The sequence below is a fragment of the Aquarana catesbeiana genome, linkage group LG07 (assembly GCF_042186555.1).
Source record: "Aquarana catesbeiana isolate 2022-GZ linkage group LG07, ASM4218655v1, whole genome shotgun sequence".
Classification (NCBI taxonomy): domain Eukaryota; kingdom Metazoa; phylum Chordata; class Amphibia; order Anura; family Ranidae; genus Aquarana; species Aquarana catesbeiana.
In genome coordinates this window covers 337,009,015-337,028,705 of record NC_133330.1, presented here as the reverse complement: position 1 = coordinate 337,028,705, position 19,691 = coordinate 337,009,015, and the positions used below count along the sequence as shown (strand labels likewise).

Here is a 19,691-nt window from a genome sequence, read left to right as displayed (position 1 = left end):
TTGTTCTTCTGTAGTTGTAGGTGGGACAGTTGTAGTTGGTACTTCTGTAGTTGTAAGTGAGGTAGTTGTAGTTGATACTATTGTAGATGTAGGTGGTGTAGTTGTAGAAGGAACTTCGGTAGTTGTTGTTGGTTTAGTTGTAGAAGGTACTTCTGTAGTTGTAGGTGGTGCAGTTGTAGAAGGAACGTCTGTAGTTGTTGGTGAAGCAGTTGTAGTTTGTTCTTCTGTAGTTGTAGGTGGTGCAGTTGTAGAAGGCACTTCTGTAGCTGTAGGTGGTGCAGTTGTAGAAGGTACTTCTGTAGTTTTAGGTGGGGCAGTTGTAGAAGGTACTTCTGTAGTTTTAGGTGGGGCAGTTGTAGAAGGTTCTTCTGTAGTTGTAGGTGAGGGAGTTGTAGTTGGTACTTCAGTAGTTGTAGGTTGTGCAGTTGTAGAAGGTACGTCTGTAGTTGTAGGTGGTTCAGTTGTAGAAGGTACTTCTGTAGTTGTAGGTGGGACAGTTGTAGTTAGTACTTCTGTAGTCGTAGGTGGGGCAGTTGTAGTTTGTACTTCTGTAGTTGTAGGTGGTTCAGATGTAGAGGGTACTTCTGTAGTTGTAGGTGGTACAGTTGTAGTTGGTACTTCTGTAGTTGTAGGTGAGGCATTTGTAGTTGGTACTTCTGTAGTTGTAGGTGGTACAGTTGTAGAAGGAACGTCAGTACTTGTAGCTGGTTCAGTTGTAGAAGGTACTTCTGTAGCTGTAAGGGAGGTACTTGTAGTTTGTACTTCTGTAGTTGTAGGTGGTTCAGTTGTAGTTGGTACTTCTATAGTTGTAGGTGGGGTAGTTGTAGTTGTTACTTCTGTAGTTGTAGGTGGGGCAGTTGTAGTTGGTACTTCTGTAGTTGTAGGTGGTTCAGTTGTAGAGGGTACTTCTGTAGTTGTAGGTGGTAAAGTTGTAGTTTGTACTTCTGTAGTTGTAGGTGAGGCAGTTGTAGTCGGCACTTCTGTAGTTGTAGTTGGTACAGTTGTAGAAGTAACGTCAGTAGTTGTAGCTGTTTTAGTTGTAGAAGGTACTTTTGTAGTTGTAAGGGAGGCACTTGTAGTTTGTACTTCTGTAGTTGTTGGTGCTTCAGTTGTAGTTGGTACTTCTATAGTTGTAGGTGGGGTAGTTGTAGTTGGTACTTCTGTAGTTGTAGGTGAGGCAGTTGTAGTTGATACTACTGTAGATGTAGATGGTGTAGTTGTAGAAGGAACTTCTGTAGTTGTTGGTTTAGTTGTAGAAGGTACTTTTGTAGTTGTAGGTGGTGCAGTTGTAGAAGGTACGTCTTTAGTCGTTGGTGAGGCAGTTGTAGTTTGTTCTTCTGTAGTTGTAGGTGGGACAGTTGTAGTTGGTACTTCTGTAGTTGTAAGTGAGGCAGTTGTAGTTGATACTACTGTAGATGTAGGTAATGTAGTTGTAGAAGGAACTTCTGTAGTTGTTGTTGGTTTAGTTGTAGAAGGTACTTCTGTAGTTGTAGGTGGTGCAGTTGTAGAAGGTACGTCTGTAGTTGTTGGTGAAGCAGTTGTTGTTGGTTCTTCTGTAGTTGTAGGTGAGACAGTTGTAGTGGGTACTTCTGTAGTTGTAGGTGAGGCAGTTGTAGTTGATACTAATGTAGATGTAGATGGTGTAGTTGTAGAAGGAACTTCTGTAGTTGTTGGTTTAGTTGTAGAAGGTACTTTTGTAGTTGTAGGTGGTGCAGTTGTAGAAGGTACGTCTGTAGTCGTTGGTGAGGCAGTTGTAGTTTGTTCTTCTGTAGTTGAAGGTGGGACAGTTGTAGTTGCTACTTCTGTAGTTGTAAGTGAGGCAGTTGTAGTTGATACTACTGTAGATGTAGGTAGTGTAGTTGTAGAAGGAACTTCTGTAGTTGTAGGTGGTGCAGTTGTAGAAGGTACATCTGTAGTTGTAGGTGGAACAGTTGTAGTTGGTACTTCTGTAGTTGTAGGTGAGACAGTTGTAGAGGGTAATTCTGTAGTTGTAGGTGGAACAGTTGTAGTTGGTACTTCTGTAGTTGTAGGTGAGGCAGTTGTAGTTGATACTACTGTAGATGTAGATGGTGTAGTTGTAGAAGGAACTTCTGTAGTTGTTGGTTTAGTTGTAGAAGGTACTTCTGTAGTTGTAGGTGGTGCAGTTGTAGAAGGTACGTCTGTAGTTGTTGGTGAGGCAGTTGTAGTTTGTTCTTCTGTAGTTGTAGGTGGGACAGTTGTAGTTGGCACTTCTGTTGTTGTAAGTGAGGCAGTTGTAGTTGATACTACTGTAGATGTATTTGGTGTAGTTGTAGAAGGAACTTCTGTAGTTGTTGTTGGTTTAGTTGTAGAAGGTATTTCTGTAGTTGTAGGTGGTGCAGTTGTAGAAGGTGCGTCTGTAGTTGTTGGTGAGGCAATTGTAGTTGGTTCTTCTGTAGTTGAAGTTGGGATTGTTGTAGTTGGCACTTCTGTAGTTGTAGGTGAGGCAGTTGTAGTTGGTACGTCTGTAGCTGTAGGTGGTGCAGTTGTAGAAGGCACTTCTGTAGCTGTAGGTGGTGCAGTTGTAGAAGGTACTTCTGTAGTTTTAGGTGGTTCAGTTGTAGAAGGTTCTTCTGTAGTTGTAGGTGAGGGAGTTGTAGTTTGTACTTCAGTAGTTGTAGGTTGTGCAGTTGTAGAAGGTACGACTGTAGTTGTAGGTGGTTCAGTTGTAGAAGGTACTTCTGTAGTTGTAGGTGGGACAGTTGTAGTTGGTACTTCTGTAGTCGTAGGTGGGGCAGTTGTAGTTTGTACTTCTGTAGTTGTAGGTGGTTCAGTTGTAGAGGGTACTTCCGTAGTTGTACGTGGTACAGTTGTAGTTGGTACTTCTGTAGTTGTAGTTGGTACTTCTGTAGTTGTAGGTGGTACAGTTGTAGAAGGAACGTCAGTAGTTGTAGCTGGTTCAGTTGTAGAAGGTACTTCTGTAGTTGTAAGGGAGGCACTTGTAGTTTGTACTTCTGTAGTTGTAGGTGGTTCCGTTGTAGTTAGCACTTCTATAGTTGTAGGTGGGGTAGTTGTAGTTGGTACTTCTGTAGTTGTAGGTGGTTCAGTTGTAGAGGGTACTTCTGTAGTTGTAGGTAGAACAGTAGTAGTTGGTACTTCTGTAATTGTAGGTGAGGCAGTTGTAGTTGATACTACTGTAGATGTAGATGGTGTAGTTGTAGAAGGAAATTCTGTAGTTGTTGGTTTAGTTGTAGAAGGTACTTCTGTAGTTGTAGGTGGTGCAGTTGTAGAAGGTACGTCTGTAATTGTTGGTGAGGCAGTTGTAGTTTGTTCTTCTGTAGTTGTAGGTGGGACAGTTGTAGTTGGTACTTCTGTAGTTGTAAGTGAGGCAGTTGTAGTTGATACTACTGTAGATGTAATTGGTGTAGTTGTAGAAGGAACTTCTGTAGTTGTTGTTGGTTTAGTTGTAGAAAGTACTTCAGTAGTTGTAAGGGAGGCACTTGTAGTTTGTACTTCTGTAGTTGTAGGTGGTTCAGTTGTAGTTGGTACTTCTATAGTTGTAGGTGGGGTAGTTGTAGTTTGTACTTCTGTAGTTGTAGGTGGTTCAGTTGTAGTTGGTACATCTATAGTTGTAGGTGGGGTAGTTGTAGTTGATACTTCTGTAGTTGTAGGTGGCTCAGTTGTAGATGGTACCTCTGTAGTTGTAGGTGGCTCAGTTGTAGTTGGTACTTCTGTAGTTGTAGGTGAGGCAATTGTAGTTGATACTACTGTAGATGTAGATGGTGTAGTTGTAGAAGGAACTTCTGTAGTTGTTGGTTTAGTTGTAGAAGGTACTTCTGTAGTTGTAGGTGGTGCAGTTGTAGAAGGTATGTCTGTAGTTGTTGGTGAGGCAGTTGTAGTTTGTTCTTCTGTAGTTGTAGGTGGGACAGTTGTAGTTGGTACTTCTGTAGTTGTAAGTGAGGCAGTTGTAGTTGATACTACTGTAGATATTTTTGGTGTAGTTGTAGAAGGAACTTCTGTAGTTGTTGTTGGTTTAGTTGTAGAAGGTACTTCAGTAGTTGTAGGTTGTGCAGTTGTAGAAGGTACGTCTGTAGTTGTAGGTGGTTCAGTTGTAGAAGGTACTTCTGTAGTTGTAGGTGGGACAGTTGTAGTTGGTACTTCTGTAGTCGTAGGTGGTGCAGTTGTAGTTTGTACTTCTGTAGTTGTAGGTGGTTCAGTTGTAGAGGGTACTTCTGTAGTTGTAGGTGGTACAGTTGTGGTTGGTACTTCTGTAGTTGTAAGTGAGGCAGTTTTAGTTGGTACTTCTGTAGTTGTAGGTGGTACAGTTGTAGAAGGAACGTCAGTAGTTGTAGCTGGTTCAGTTATAGAAGGTACTTCTGTAGTTGTTAGGGAGGCACTTGTAGTTCGTACTTCTGTAGTTGTAGGTGGTTCAGTTCTAGTTGGTACTTCTATAGTTGTAGGTGGGGTAGTTGTAGTTGGTATTTCTGTAGTTGCAGGTGGTTCAATTGTAAAGGGTACTTCTGTAGTTGTAGGTGAAACAGTTGTAGTTGGTACTTCTGTAGTTGTGGGTGAGGCAGTTGTAGTTGATACTACTGTAGATGTAGATGGTGTAGTTGTAGAAGGAACTTCTGTAGTTGTTGGTTTAGTTGTAGAAGGCACTTCTGTAGTTGTAGGTGGTGCAGTTGTAGAAGGTATGTCTGTAGTTGTTGGTGAGGCAGTTGCAGTTTGTTCTTCTGTAGTTGTAGGTTTGACAGTTGTAGTTGGTACTTCTGTAGTTGTAAGTGAGGCAGTTGTAGTTGATACTATTGTAGATGTATTTGGTGTAGTTGTAGAAGGAACTTCTGTAGTTGTTGTTGGTTTAGCTGTAGAAGGCACTTCAGTAGTTGTAGGTGGTGCAGTTGTAGAAGGTACGTCTGTAGTTGTTAGTGAGGCAGTTGTAGTTGGTTCTTCTGTAGTTGAAGTTGGGACTGTTGTAGTTTGCACTTCTGTAGTTGTAGGTGAGGCAGTTGTAGTTGGTACTTCTGTAGTTGTAGGTGGTTCAGTTGTAGAAGGTACTTCTGTAGTTGTTGTTGGTTTAGTTGTAGATGGTACTTCTGTAGTTGTAGGTGGTGCAATTGTAGTTGTTAGTTCTGTAGTTGTAGGTGGTTCAGTTGTAGAAGGTACTTCTGTAGTTGTAGGGGAGGCACTTATAGTTTGTACTTCTGTAGTTCTAGGTGGTTCAGTTGTAGTCGGTACTTCTATAGTTGTAGGTGGGGCAGATGTAGTTGGTACTTCTTTAGTTGTAGGTGGGACAGTTGTAGTTGGTACTTCTGTAGTTGTAGGTGAGGCAGTTGTAGTTGATACTACTGTAAATGTAGGTGGTGTAGTTGTAGAAGGAACTTCTGTAGTTGTTGTTGGTTTAGTTGTAGAAGGTACTTCTGTAGTTGTAGGTGGTGCAGTTGTAGAAGGTACGTCTGTAGTTGTTGGTGAGGCAGTTGTAGTTGTTACTTCTGTAGTTGTAGGTGGTTCAGTTGTAGAAGGTACTTCTGTAGTTGTAGGTGAGGCAGTTGTAGTTGGTACTTCTGTAGCTGTAGGTGGCGCAGTTGTAGAAGGCACTTCTGTAGCTGCAGGTGGTGCAGTTGTAGAAGGTAAATCTGTAGTTTTAGATGGGGCAGTTGTAGAAGGTACTTCTGTAGCTGTAGGTGGTTTAGTTGTAGAAGGTTCTTCTGTAGTTGTAGGTGAGGGAGTTATAGCTGGTACTTCAGTAGTTGTAGGTTGTGCAGTTGTAGAAGGTACGTCTGTAGTTGTAGGTCGTTCAGTTGTAGAAGGTACTTCTGTAGTTGTAGGTGGGACAGTTGTAGTTGGTACTTCTGTAGTCGTAGGTTGGGCAGTTGTAGTTTGTACTTCTGTAGTTGTAGGTGGTTCAGCTGTAGAGGGTACTTCTGTAGTTGTAGGTGGTACAGTTGTAGTTGGTACTTCTGTAGTTGTAGGTGAGGCAGTTGTAGTTGGTACTTCTGTAGTTGTAGGTGGTACAGTTGTAGAAGTAATGTCAGTAGTTTTAGCTGGTTCAGTTGTAGAAGGTACTTCTGTAGTTTTAAGGGAGGCACTTGTAGTTTGTACTTCTGTAGTTGTAGGTGCGGTAGTTGTAGTTGGTACTTCTGTAGTTGTAGGTGGAACAGTTGTAGTTGGTACTTCTGTAGTTGTAGGTGAGGCAGTTGTAGTTGATACTACTGTAGATGTAGATGGTGTAGTTGTAAAAGTAACTTCTGTAGTTGTTGGTTTAGTTGTAGAAGGTACTTCTGTAGTTGTAGGTGGTGCAGTTTTAGAAGGTACGTCTGTAGTCGTTGGTGAGGCAGTTGTAGTTTGTTCCTCTGTAGTTGTAGGTGGGACAGTTGTAGTTGGTACTTCTGTAGTTGTAAGTGAGGCAGTTGTAGTTAAAACTACTGTAGATGTAGGTGGTGTAGTTGTAGAAGGAACTTCGGTAGTTGTTGTTGGTTTAGTTGTAGAAGGTACTTCTGTAGTTGTAGGTGGTGCAGTTGTAGAAGGAACGTCTGTAGTTGTTGGTGAAGCAGTTGTAGTCGGTTCTTCTGTAGTTGTAGGTGGGACAGTTGTAGTTGGTACATTTGTAGCTGTAGGTGGTGCAGTTGTAGAAGGCACTTCTGTAGCTGTTGGTGGTGCAGTTGTAGAAGGTACTTCTGTAATTTTAGGTGGGGCAGTTGTAGAAGGTACTTCTGTAGTTGTAGGTGGTTCAGTTGTAGAAGGTTCTTCTGTAGTTGTAGGTGAGGGAGTTGTAGTTGGTACTTCAGTAGTTGTAGGTTGTGCAGTTGTAGAAGGTACGTCTGTAGTTGTAGGTGGTTCCCTTGTAGAAGGTACTTCTGTAGTTGTAGGTGGGACAGTTGTAGTTGGTACTTCTATAGTTGTAGGTGGGGCAGTTGTAGTTTGTACTTCTGTAGTTGTAGGTGGTTCAGTTGTAGAGGGTACTTCTGTAGTTGTAGGTGGTACAGTTGTAGTTGGTACTTCTGTAGTTGTAGGTGAGGCAGTTGTAGTCGGCACTTCTGTAGTTGTAGTTGGTATAGTTGTAGAAGTAACGTCAGTAGTTGTAGCTTGTTCAGTTGTAGAAGGTACTTCTGTAGTTGTAAGGGAGGCACTTGTAGTTTGTACTTCTGTAGTTGTAGGTGCTTCAGTTGTAGTTGGTACTTCTATAGTTGTAGGTGGGGTAGTTGTAGTTGGTACTTCTGTAGTTGTAGGTGGAACAGTTGTAGTTGGTACTTCTGTAGTTGTAGGTGAGGCCGTTGTAGTCGGCACTTCTGTAGTTGTAGTTGGTACAGTTGTAGAAGTAACGTCAGTAGTTGTAGCTTGTTCAGTTGTAGAAGGTACTTCTGTAGTTGTAAGGGAGGCACTTGTAGTTTGTACTTCTGTAGTTGTAGGTGCTTCAGTTGTAGTTGGTACTTCTATAGTTGTAGGTGAGGCAGTTGTAGTCGGCACTTCTGTAGTTGTAGTTGGTACAGTTGTAGAAGTAACGTCAGTAGTTGTAGCTTGTTCAGTTGTAGAAGGTACTTCTGTAGTTGTAAGGGAGGCACTTGTAGTTTGTACTTCTGTAGTTGTAGGTGCTTCAGTTGTAGTTGGTACTTCTATAGTTGTAGGTGAGGCAGTTGTAGTTGATACTACTGTAGATGTAGATGGTGTATTTGTAGAAGGAACTTCTGTAGTTGTTGGTTTAGTTGTAGAAGGTACTTTTGTAGTTGTAGGTGGTGCAGTTGTAGAAGGTATGTCTGTAGTCGTTGGTGAGGCAGTTGTAGTTTGTTCTTCTGTAGTTGTAGGTGGGACAGTTGTAGTTGGTACTTCTGTAGTTGTAAGTGAGGCAGTTGTAGTTGATACTACTGTAGATGTAGGTAGTGTAGTTGTAGAAGGAACTTCTGTAGTTGTTGTTGGTTTAGTTGTAGAAGGTACTTCTGTAGTTGTAGGTGGTGCAGTTGTAGAAGGTACGTCTGTAGTTGTTGGTGAAGCCGTTGTAGTTGGTTCTTCTGTAGTTGTAGGTGGGACAGTTGTAGTTGGTACTTCTGTAGTTGTAGGTGAGGCAGTTGTAGTTGGTACTTCTGTAGCTGTAGGTGGTGCAGTTGTAGTAGGCACTTCTGTAGCTGTAGGTAGTGCAGTTGTAGAAGGTACTTCTGTAGTTTCAGGTGGGGCAGTTGTGGAAGGTACTTCTTTAGTTGTAGGTGGTTCAGTTGTAGAAGGTTCTTCTGTAGTTGTAGGTGAGGGAGTTGTAGTTGGTACTTCAGTAGTTGTAGGTTGTGCAGTTGTAGAAGGTACATCTGTAGTTGTAGGTGGTTCAGTTGTAGAAGATACTTCTGTAGTTGTAGGTGGGACAGTTGTAGTTGGTACTTCTGTAGTCGTAGGTGGGGCAGTTGTAGTTTGTCCTTCTGTAGTTGTAGGTGGTTCAGTTGTAGAGGGTACTTCTGTAGTTGTAGGTGGTACAGTTGTAGTTGGTACTTCTGTAGTTGTAGGTGAGGCAGTTGTAGTTGGTACTTCTGTAGTTGTAGGTGGTACAGTTGTAGAAGGAACGTCAGTACTTGTAGCTGGTTCAGTTGTAGAAGGTACTTCTGTAGTTGTAAGGGAGGCACTTGTAGTTTGTACTTCTGTAGTTGTAGGTGGTTCAGTTGTAGTTGGTACTTCTATAGTTGTAGGTGGAGTAGTTGTAGTTGGTACTTCTGTAGTTGTAGGTAGGGCAGTTGTAGTTTGTACTTCTGTAGTTGTAGGTGGTTCAGTTGTAGAGGGTACTTCTGTAGTTGTAGGTGGTACAGTTGTAGTTGGTTCTCCTGTAGTTGTAGGTGGTACAGTTGTAGAAGGAATGTCAGTAGTTGTAGCTGGTTCAGTTGTAGAAGGTACTTCTGTAGTTGTAAGGGAGGCACTTGTAGTTTGTACTTCTGTAGTTGTAGGTGGTTCCGTTGTAGTTGGCACTTCTATCGTTGTAGGTGGGGTAGTTGTACTTGGTACTTCTGTAGTTGTAGGTGGTTCAGTTGTAGAGGGTACTTCTGTAGTTGTAGGTGGAACAGTTGTAGTTGGTACTTCTGTAGTTGTAGGTGAGGCAGTTGTAGTTGATACTACTGTAGATGTAGATGGTGTAGTTGTAGAAGGAACTTCTGTAGTTGTTGGTTTAGTTGTAGAAGGTACTTCTGTAGTTGTAGGTGGTGCAGTTGTAGAAGGTACGTCTGTAATTGTTGGTGAGGCAGTTGTAGTTTGTTCTTCTGTAGTTGTAGGTGGGACAGTTGTAGTTGGTACTTCTGTAGTTGTAAGTGAGTCAGTTGTAGTTGATACTACTGTAGATGTAATTGGTGTAGTTGTAGAAGGTACTTCTGTAGTTGTTGTTGGTTTAGTTGTAGAAAGTACTTCAATAGTTGTAAGGGAGGCACTTGTAGTTTGTACTTCTGTAGTTGTAGGTGGTTCAGTTGTAGTTGGTACTTCTATAGTTGTAGGTTGGGTAGTTGTAGTTTGTACTTCTGTAGTTGTAGGTGGTTCAGTTGTAGTTGGTACATCTATAGTTGTAGGTGGGGTAGTTGTAGTTGGTACTTCTGTAGTTGTAGGTGGCTCAGTTGTAGATGGTACCTCTGTAGTTGTAGGTGGAACAGTTGTAGTTGGTACTTCTGTAGTTGTAGGTGAGGCAGTTGTAGTTGATACTACTGTAGATGTAGATGGTGTAGTTGTAGAAGGAACTTCTGTAGTTGTTGGTTTAGTTGTAGAAGGTACTTCTGTAGCTGTAGGTGGTGCAGTTGTAGAAGGTATGTCTGTAGTTGTTGGTGAGTCAGTTGTAGTTTGTTCTTCTGTAGTTGTAGGTGGGACAGTTGTAGTTGGTACTTCTGTAGTTGTAAGTGAGGCAGTTGTAGTTGATACTACTGTAGATGTTTTTGGTGTAGTTGTAGAAGGAACTTCTGTAGTTGTTGTTGGTTTAGTTGTAGAAGGTACTTCAGTAGTTGTAGGTTGTGCAGTTGTAGAAGGTACGTCTGTAGTTGTAGGTAGTTCCGTTGTAGAAGGTACTTCTGTAGTTGTAGGTGGGACAGTTGTAGTTGGTACTTCTGTAGTCGTAGGTGGGGCAGTTGTAGTTTGTACTTCTGTAGTTGTAGGTGGTTCAGTTGTAGAGGGTACTTCTGTAGTTGTAGGTGGTACAGTTGTAGTTGGTACTTCTGTAGTTGTAGGTGAGGCAGTTGTAGTTGGTTCTTCTGTAGTTGAAGTTGGGACTGTTGTAGTTGGCACTTCTGTAGTTGTAGGTGAGGCAGTTGTAGTTGGTACTTCTGTAGTTGTAGGTGGTTCAGTTGTAGAAGGTACTTCTGTAGTTGTTGTTGGTTTAGTTGTAGAAGGTACTTCTGTAGTTGTAGGTGGTGCAGTTGTAGAAGGTACTTCTGTAGTTGTAGGGGAGGCACTTGTAGTTTGTACTTCTGTAGTTCTAGGTGGTTCAGTTGTAGTCAGTACTTCTATAGTTGTAGGTGGGGCAGTTGTAGTTGGTACTTCTTTCGTTGTAGGTGGGACAGTTGTAGTTGGTACTTCTGTAGTTGTAGGTGAGGCAGTTGTAGTTGATACTACTGTAGATGTAGGTGGTGTAGTTGTAGATGGAACTTCTGTAGTTGTTGTTGGTTTAGTTGTAGAAGGTACTTCTGTAGTTGTAGGTGGTGCAGTTGTAGAAGGTACGTCTGTAGTTGTTGGTGAGGCAGTTGTAGTTGTTACTTCTGTAGTTGTAGGTGGTTCAGTTGTAGAAGGTACTTCTGTAGTTGTAGGTGAGGCAATTGTAGTTGGTACTTCTGTAGCTGTAGGTGGCACAGTTGTAGAAGGCACTTCTGTAGCTGTAGGTGGTGCAGTTGTAGAAGGTAAATCTGTAGTTTTAGATGGGGCAGTTGTAGAAGGTACTTCTGTAGCTTTAGGTGGTGCAGTTGTAGAAGGTAAATCTGTAGTTTTAGATGGGGCAGTTGTAGAAGGTTCTTCTGTAGCTGTAGGTCAGGGAGTTGTAGTTGGTACTTCAGTAGTTGTAGGTTGTGCAGTTGTAGAATCTACGTCTGTAGTTGTAGGTAGTTCCGTTGTAGAAGGTACTTCTGTAGTTGTAGGTGGGACAGTTGTAGTTGGTACTTCTGTAGTCGTAGGTGGGGCAGTTGTAGTTTGTACTTCTGTAGTTGTAGGTGGTTCAGTTGTAGAGGGTACTTCTGTAGTTGTAGGTGGTACAGTTGTAGTTGGTACTTCTGTAGTTGTAGGTGAGGCAGTTGTAGTTGGTACTTCTGTAGTTGTAGGTGGTACAGTTGTAGAAGGAACGTCAGTAGTTGTAGCTGGTTCAGTTATAGGAGGTACTTCTGTAGTTGTTAGGGAGGCACTTGTAGTTTGTACTTCTGTAGTTGTAGGTGGTTCAGTTGTAGTTGGTACTTCTATAGTTGTAGGTGGGGTAGTTGTAGTTGGTACTTCTGTAGTTGCAGGTGGTTCAGTTGTAGAGGGTACTTCTGTAGTTGTAGGTGGAACAGTTGTAGTTGGTACTTCTGTAGTTGTAGGTGAGGCAGTTGTAGTTGATACTGCTGTAGATGTAGATGGTGTAGTTGTAGAAGGAACTTCTGTAGTTGTTGGTTTAGTTGTAGAAGGCACTTCTGTAGTTGTAGGTGGTGCAGTTGTAGAAGGTATGTCTGTAGTTGTTGGTGAGGCAGTTGTAGTTTGTTCTTCTGTAGTTGTAGGTGGGACAGTTGTAGTTGGTACTTCTGTAGTTGTAAGTGAGGCAGTTGTAGTTGATACTACTGTAGATGTATTTGGTGTAGTTGTAGAAGGAACGTCTGTAGTTGTTGTTGGTTTAGTTGTAGAAGGTACTTCAGTAGTTGTAGGTGGTGCAGTTGTAGAAGGTACGTCTGTAGTTGTTGGTGAGGCAGTTGTAGTTGGTTCTTCTGTAGTAGAAGTTGGGACTGTTGTAGTTGGCACTTCTGTAGTTGTAGGTGAGGCAGTTGTAGTTGGTACTTCTGTAGTTGTAGGTGGTTCAGTTGTAGAAGGTACTTCTGTGGTTGTTGTTGGTTTCGTTGTAGAAGGTACTTCTGTAGTTGTAGGTGGTGCAGTTGTAGTTGGTACTTCTGTAGTTGTAGGTGAGGCAGTTGTAGTTGGTACTTCTGTAGTTGTAGGTGGTACAGTTGTAGAAGTAACGTCAGTAGTTGTAGCTGGTTCAATTGTAGAAGGTACTTCTGTAGTTTGAAGGGAGGCACTTGTAGTTTGTATTTCTGTAGTTGTAGGTGGGGTAGTTGTAGTTGGTACTTCTATAGTTGTAGGTGGGGTAGTTGTAGTTTGTACTTCTGTAGTTGTAGGTGGAACAGTTGTAGTTGGTACTTCTGTAGTTGTAGGTGAGGCAGTTGTAGTTGACACTACTGTAGATGTAGGTGGTGTAGTTGTAGAAGGAACTTCGGTAGTTGTTGTTGCTTTAGTTGTAGAAGGTACTTCTGTAGTTGTAGGTGGTGCAGTTGTAGAAGGAACGTCTGTAGTTGTTGGTGAAGCAGTTGTAGTTGGTTCTTCTGTAGTTGTAGGTGGGACAGTTGTAGTTGGTACTTTTGTAGCTGTAGGTGGTGCAGTTGTAGAAGGCACTTCTGTAGCTGTAAGTGGTACAGTTGTAGAAGGTACTTCTGTAGTTCTAGGTGGGGCAGTTGTAGAAGGTACTTCTGTAGTTGTAGGTGGTTCAGTTGTAGAAGGTTCTTCTGTAGTTGTAGGTGAGGGAGTTGTAGTTGGTACTTCAGTAGTTGTAGGTTGTGCAGTTGTAGAAGGTACGTCTGTAGTTGTAGGTGGTTCACTTGTAGAAGGTACTTCTGTAGTTGTAGGTGGGACAGTTGTAGTTGGTACTTCTGTAGTTGTAGGTGGGGCAGTTGTAGTTTGTACTTCTGTAGTTGTAGGTGGTTCAGTTGTAGAGGGTACTTCTGTAGTTGTAGGTGGTACAGTTGTAGTTGGTACTTCTGTAGTTGTAGGTGAGGCAGTTGTAGTTGGTACTTCTGTAGTTGTAGGTGGTACAGTTGTAGAAGGAACGTCCGTAGTTGTAGCTGGTTCAGTTGTAGAAGGTACTTCTGTAGTTGTAAGGGAGGCACTTGTAGTTTGTACTTCTGTAGTTGTAGGTGGTTCAGTTGTAGTTGGTACTTCTACAGTTGTAGGTGGGGTAGTTGTAGTTGGTACTTCTATAGTTGTAGGTGGGGCAGTTGTAGTTTGTACTTCTGTAGTTGTAGGTGGTTCAGTTGTAGAGGGTACTTCTGTAGTTGTAGGTGGTACAGTTGTATTTGGTACTTCTGTAGTTGTAGGTGAGGCAGTTGTAGTCGGCACTTCTGTAGTTGTAGTTGGTACAGTTGTAGAAGGAACGTCCGTAGTTGTAGCTGGTTCAGTTGTAGAAGGTACTTCTGTAGTTGTAAGGGAGGCACTTGTAGTTTGTACTTCTGTAGTTGTAGGTGGTTCAGTTGTAGTTGGTACTTCTATAGTTGTAGGTGGGGTAGTTGTAGTTGGTACTTCTGTAGTTGTAGATGGTGTAGTTGTAGAAGGAACTTCTGTAGTTGTTGTTGGTTTAGTTGTAGAAGGTACTTCTGTAGTTGTAGGTGGTGCAGTTGTAGAAGGTACGTCTGTAGTTGTTGGTGAGGCAGTTGTAGTTTGTTCTTCTGTAGTTGTAGGTGGGACAGTTGTAGTTGGTACTTCTGTAGTTGTAGGTGAGGCAGTTGTAGTTGATACTACTGTAGATGTAGATGGTGTAGTTGTAGAAGGAACTTCTGTAGTTGTTGGTTTAGTTGTAGAAGGTACTTTTGTAGTTGTAGGTGGAGCAGTTGTAGAAGGTACGTCTGTAGTCTTTGGTGAGGCAGTTGTAGTTTGTTCTTCTGTAGTTGTAGGTGGGACAGTTGTAGTTGGTACTTCTGTAGTTGTAAGTGAGGCAGTTGTAGTTGATACTACTGTAGATGTAGGTAGTGTAGTTGTAGAAGGAACTTCTGTAGTTGTTGTTGGTTTAGTTGTAGAAGGTACTTCTGTAGTTGTAGGTGGTGCAGTTGTAGAAGGTATGTCTGTAGTTGTTGGTGAAGCAGTTGTAGTTGGTTCTTCTGTAGTTGTAGGTGGGACAGTTGTAGTTGGTACTTCTGTAGTTGTAGGTCGTTCAGTTGTAGAGGGTACTTCTGTAGTTGTAGGTGGAACAGTTGTAGTTGGTTCTTCTGTAGTTGTAGGTGAGGCAGTTGTAGTTGATACTACTGTAGATGTAGATGGTGTAGTTGTAGAAGGAACTTCTGTAGTTGTTGGTTTAGTTGTAGAAGGTACTTCTGTAGTTGTAGGTGGTGCATTTGTAGAAGGTACGTCTGTAGTTGTTGGTGAGGCAGTTGTAGTTTGTTCTTCTGTAGTTGTAGGTGGGACAGTTGTAGTTGGCACTTCTGTTGTTGTAAGTGAGGCAGTTGTAGTTGATACTACTGTAGATGAAGGTGGTGTAGTTGTAGAAGGAACTTCTGTAGTTCTTGTTGGTTTAGTTGTAGAAGGTACTTGTGTAGTTGTAGGTGGTGCAGTTGTAGAAGGTTCGTCTGTAGTTGTTGGTGAGGCAATTGTAGTTGGTTCTTCTGTAGTTGAAGTTGGGACTGTTGTAGTTGGCACTTCTGTAGTTGTAGGTGAGGCAGTTGTAGTTGGTACGTCTGTAGCTGTAGGTGGTGCAGTTGTAGAAGGCACTCCTGTAGCTGTAGGTGGTGCAGTTGTAGAAGGTACTTCTGTAGTTTTAGGTGGTTCAGTTGTAGAAGGTTCTTCTGTAGTTGTAGGTGAGGGAGTTGTAGTTGGTACTTCAGTAGTTGTAGGTTGTGCAGTTGTAGAAGGTACGACTGTAGTTGTAGGTGGTTCAGTTGTAGAAGGTATTTCTGTAGTTGTAGGTGGGACAGTTGTAGTTGGTACTTCTGTAGTCGTAGGTGGGGCAGTTGTAGTTTGTACTTCTGTAGTTGTAGGTGGTTCAGTTGTAGAGGGTACTTCTGTAGTTGTAGGTGGTACAATTGTAGTTGGTTCTTCTGTAGTTGTAGGTGGTACAGTTGTAGAAGGAACGTCAGTAGTTGTAGCTGGTTCAGTTGTAGAAGGTACTTCTGTAGTTGTAAGGGAGGCACTTGTAGTTTGTACTTCTGTAGTTGTAGGTGGTTCCGTTGTAGTTGGCACTTCTATAGTTGTAGGTGGGGTAGTTGTAGTTGGTACTTCTGTAGTTGTAGGTGGTTCAGTTGTAGAGGGTACTTCTGTAGTTGTAGGTGGAACAGTTGTAGTTGGTACTTCTGTAGTTGTAGGTGAGGCAGTTGTAGTTGATACTACTGTAGATGTAGATGGTGTAGTTGTAGAAGGAACTTCTGTAGTTGTTGGTTTAGTTGTAGAAGGTACTTCTGTAGTTGTAGGTGGTGCAGTTGTAGAAGGCACGTCTGTAATTGTTGGTGAGGCAGTTGTAGTTTGTTCTTCTGTAGTTGTAGGTGGGACAGTTGTAGTTGGTACTTCTGTAGTTGTAAGTGAGGCAGTTGTAGTTGATACTACTGTAGATGTAATTGGTGTAGTTGTAGAAGGAACTTCTGTAGTTGTTGTTGGTTTAGTTGTAGAAAGTACTTCAGTAGTTGTAAGGGAGGCACTTGTAGTTTGTACTTCTGTAGTTGTAGGTGGTTCAGTTGTAGTTGGTACTTCTATAGTTGTAGGTGGGGTAGTTGTAGTTTGTACTTCTGTAGTTGTAGGTGGTTCAGTTGTAGTTGGTACATCTATAGTTGTAGGTGGGGTAGTTGTAGTTGGTACTTCTGTAGTTGTAGGTGGCTCAGTTGTAGATGGTACCTCTGTAGTTGTAGGTGGAACAGTTGTAGTTGGTACTTCTGTAGTTGTAGGTGAGGCAGTTGTAGTTGATACTACTGTAGATGTAGATGGTGTAGTTGTAGAAGGAACTTCTGTAGTTGTTGGTTTAGTTGTAGAAGGTACTTCTGTAGTTGTAGGTGGTGCAGTTGTAGAAGGTATGTCTGTAGTTGTTGGTGAGGCAGTTGTAGTTTGTTCTTCTGTAGTTGTAGGTGGGACAGTTGTAGTTGGTACTTCTGTAGTTGTAAGTGAGGCAGTTGTAGTTGATACTACTGTAGATGTTTTTGGTGTAGTTGTAGAAGGAACTTCTGTAGTTGTTGTTGGTTTAGTTGTAGAAGGTACTTCAGTAGTTATAGGTTGTGCAGTTGTAGAAGGTACGTCTGTAGTTGTAGGTAGTTCCGTTGTAGAAGGTACTTCTGTAGTTGTAGGTGGGACAGTTGTAGTTGGTACTTCTGTAGTCGTAGGTGGGGCAGTTGTAGTTTGTACTTCTGTAGTTGTAGGTGGTTCAGTTGTAGAGGGTACTTCTGTAGTTGTAGGTGGTACAGTTGTAGTTGGTACTTCTGTAGTTGTAGGTGAGGCAGTTGTAGTTGGTACTTCTGTAGTTGTAGGTGGTACAGTTGTAGAAGGAACGTCAGTAGTTTTAGCTGGTTCAGTTATAGAAGGTACTTCTGTAGTTGTTAGGGAGGCACTTGTAGTTTGTACTTCTGTAGTTGTAGGTGGTTCAGTTGTAGTTGGTACTTCTATAGTTGTAGGTGGGGTAGTTGTAGTTGGTACTTCTGTAGTTGCAGGTGGTTCAGTTGTAGAGGGTACTTCTGTAGTTGTAGGTGGAACAGTTGTAGTTGGTACTTCTGTAGTTGTAGGTGAGGCAGTTGTAGTTGATACTACTGTAGATGTAGATGGTGTAGTTGTAGAAGGAACTTCTGTAGTTGTTGGTTTAGTTGTAGAAGGCACTTCTGTAGTTGTAGGTGGTGCAGTTGTAGAAGGTATGTCTGTAGTTGTTGGTGAGGCAGTTGTAGTTTGTTCTTCTGTAGTTGTAGGTGGGACAGTTGTAGTTGGTACTTCTGTAGTTGTAAGTGAGGCAGTTGTAGTTGATACTACTGTAGATGTATTTGGCGTAGTTGTAGAAGGAACGTCTGTAGTTGTTGTTGGTTTAGTTGTAGAAGGTACTTCAGTAGTTGTAGGTGGTGCAGTTGTAGAAGGTACGTCTGTAGTTGTTGGTGAGGCAGTTGTAGTTGGTTCTTCTGTAGTTGAAGTTGGGACTGTTGTAGTTGGCACTTCTGTAGTTGTAGGTGAGGCAGTTGTAGTTGGTACTTCTGTAGTTGTAGGTGGTTCAGTTGTAGAAGATACTTCTGTAGTTGTTGTTGGTTTAGTTGTAGAAGGTACTTCTGTAGTTGTAGGTGGTGCAGTTGTAGTTGTTAGTTCTGTAGTTGTTGGTAATTCAGTTGTAGAAGGTACTTCTGTAGTTGTAGGGGAGGCACTTGTAGTTTGTACTTCTGTAGTTCTAGGTGGTTCAGTTGTAGTCGGTACTTCTATAGTTGTAGGTGGGGCAGTTGTAGTTGGTACTTCTTTAGTTGTAGGTGGGACAGTTGTAGTTGGTACTTCTGTAGTTGTAGGTGAGGCAGTTGTAGTTGATACTACTGTAGATGTAGGTGGTGTAGTTGTAGAAGGAACTTCTGTAGTTTTTGTTGGTTTAGTTGTAGAAGGTACTTCTGTAGTTGTAGGTGGTGCAGTTGTAGAAGGTACGTCTGTAGTTGTTGGTGAGGCAGTTGTAGTTGTTACTTCTGTAGTTGTAGGTGGTTCAGTTGTAGAAGGTACTTCTGTAGTTGTAGGTGAGGCAGTTGTAGTTGGTACTTCTGTAGCTGTAGGTGGCGCAGTTGTAGAAGGTAAATCTGTAGTTTTAGATGGGGCAGTTGTAGAAGGTACTTCTGTAGCTGTAGGTGGTGCAGTTGTAGAAGGTAAATCTGTAGTTTTAGATGGGGCAGTTGTAGAAGGTTCTTCTGTAGCTGTAGGTGAGGGAGTTGTAGTTGGTACTTCAGTAGTTGTAGGTTGTGCAGTTGTAGAATCTACGTCTGTAGTTGTAGGTCGTTCAGTTGTAGAAGGTACTTCTGTAGTTGTAGGTGGTACAGTTGTAGTTGGTACTTCTGTAGTCGTAGGTTGGGCAGTTGTAGTTGGTACTTCTGTAGTTGTAGGTGGTTCAGCTGTAGAGGGTACTTCTGTAGTTGTAGGTGGTACAGTTGTAGTTGGTACTTCTGTAGTTGTAGGTGAGGCAGTTGTAGTTGGTACTTCTGTAGTTGTAGGTGGTACTGTTGTAGAAGTAACGTCAGTAGTTGTAGCTGGTTCAGTTGTAGAAGGTACTTCTGTAGTTTTAAGGGAGGCACTTGTAGTTTGTACTTCTGTAGTTGTAGGTGGGGTAGTTGTAGTTGGTACTTCTATAGTTGTAGGTGGGGTAGTTGTAGTTTGTACTTCTGTAGTTGTAGGTGGAACAGTTGTAGTTGGTACTTCTGTAGTTGTAGGTGAGGCAGTTGTAGTTGATACTACTGTAGCTGTAGATGGTGTAGTTGTAAAAGTAACTTCTGTAGTTGTTGGTTTAGTTGTAGAAGGTACTTCTGTAGTTTTAAGGGAGGCACTTGTAGTTTGTACTTCTGTAGTTGTAGGTGGGGTAGTTGTAGTTGGTACTTCTATAGTTGTAGGTGGGGTAGTTGTAGTTTGTACTTCTGTAGTTGTAGGTGGAACAGTTGTAGTTGGTACTTCTGTAGTTGTAGGTGAGGCAGTTGTAGTTGATACTACTGTAGCTGTAGATGGTGTAGTTGTAAAAGTAACTTCTGTAGTTGTTGGTTTAGTTGTAGAAGGTACTTCTGTAGTTTTAAGGGAGGCACTTGTAGTTTGTACTTCTGTAGTTGTAGGTGGGGTAGTTGTAGTTGGTACTTCTATAGTTGTAGGTGGGGTAGTTGTAGTTTGTTCTTCTGTAGTTGTAGGTGGGACAGTTGTAGTTGGTACTTCTGTAGTTGTAAGTGAGGCAGTTGTAGTTGATACTACTGTAGATGTAGGTGGTGTAGTTGTAGAAGGAACTTTGGTAGTTGTTGTTGCTTTAGTTGTAGAAGGTACTTCTGTAGTTGTAGGTGGTGCAGTTGTAGAAGGAACGTCTGTAGTTGTTGGTGAAGCAGTTGTAGTTGGTTCTTCTGTAGTTGTAGGTGGGACAATTGTAGTTGGTACTTTTGTAGCTGTAGGTGGTGCAGTTGTAGAAGGCACTTCTGTAGCTGTAAGTGGTGCAGTTGTAGAAGGTACTTCTGTAGTTCTAGGTGGGGCAGTTGTAGAAGGTACTTCTGTAGTTGTAGGTGGTTCAGTTGTAGAAGGTTCTTCTGTAGTTGTAGGTGAGGGAGTTGTAGTTGGTACTTCAGTAGTTGTAGGTTGTGCAGTTGTAGAAGGTACGTCTGTAGTTGTAGGTGGTTCACTTGTAGAAGGTACTTCTGTAGTTGTAGGTGGGACAGTTGTAGTTGGTACTTCTGTAGTCGTAGGTGGGGCAGTTGTAGTTTGTACTTCTGTAGTTGTAGGTGGTTCAGTTGTAGAGGGTACTTCTGTAGTTGTAGGTGGTACAGTTGTAGTTGGTACTTCTGTAGTTGTAGGTGAGGCAGTTGTAGTTGGTACTTCTGTAGTTGTAGGTGGTACGGTTGTAGAAGGAACGTCCGTAGTTGTAGCTGGTTCAGTTGTAGAAGGTACTTCTGAGGTTGTAAGGGAGGCACTTGTAGTTTGTACTTCTGTAGTTGTAGGTGGTTCAGTTGTAGTTGGTACTTTTACAGTTGTAGGTGGGGTAGTTGTAGTTGGTACTTCTATAGTTGTAGGTGGGGCAGTTGTAGTTTGTACTTCTGTAGTTGTAGGTGGTTCAGTTGTAGAGGGTACTTCTGTAGTTGTAGGTGGTACAGTTGTAGTTGGTACTTCTGTAGTTGTAGGTGAGGCAGTTG

At 42.2% G+C, this 19,691-nt stretch overlaps 1 protein-coding gene across 1 annotated transcript in view; it reads right to left on the bottom strand.

Moving 5' to 3' along the window:
* Positions 1-133: 133 nt before the first annotated feature.
* Positions 134-19,691, bottom strand: part of LOC141102994 (uncharacterized) — a 36,219-nt gene continuing 16,661 nt past the window's right edge. Inside the window, exons 2-13 of the mRNA XM_073592084.1 lie at positions 18,111-19,451; positions 13,171-14,612; positions 12,919-12,992; positions 12,379-12,530; positions 7,423-8,075; positions 7,207-7,316; positions 6,451-6,632; positions 3,115-3,257; positions 3,005-3,008; positions 835-2,525; positions 655-734; positions 134-296 (exon numbers count right to left, since the gene is read on the bottom strand). Of these exons, the coding sequence (XP_073448185.1) occupies positions 134-296; positions 655-734; positions 835-2,525; positions 3,005-3,008; positions 3,115-3,257; positions 6,451-6,632; positions 7,207-7,316; positions 7,423-8,075; positions 12,379-12,530; positions 12,919-12,992; positions 13,171-14,612; positions 18,111-19,451 (6,035 nt within the window). The remainder of the gene's footprint in view (positions 297-654; positions 735-834; positions 2,526-3,004; positions 3,009-3,114; positions 3,258-6,450; positions 6,633-7,206; positions 7,317-7,422; positions 8,076-12,378; positions 12,531-12,918; positions 12,993-13,170; positions 14,613-18,110; positions 19,452-19,691) is intronic.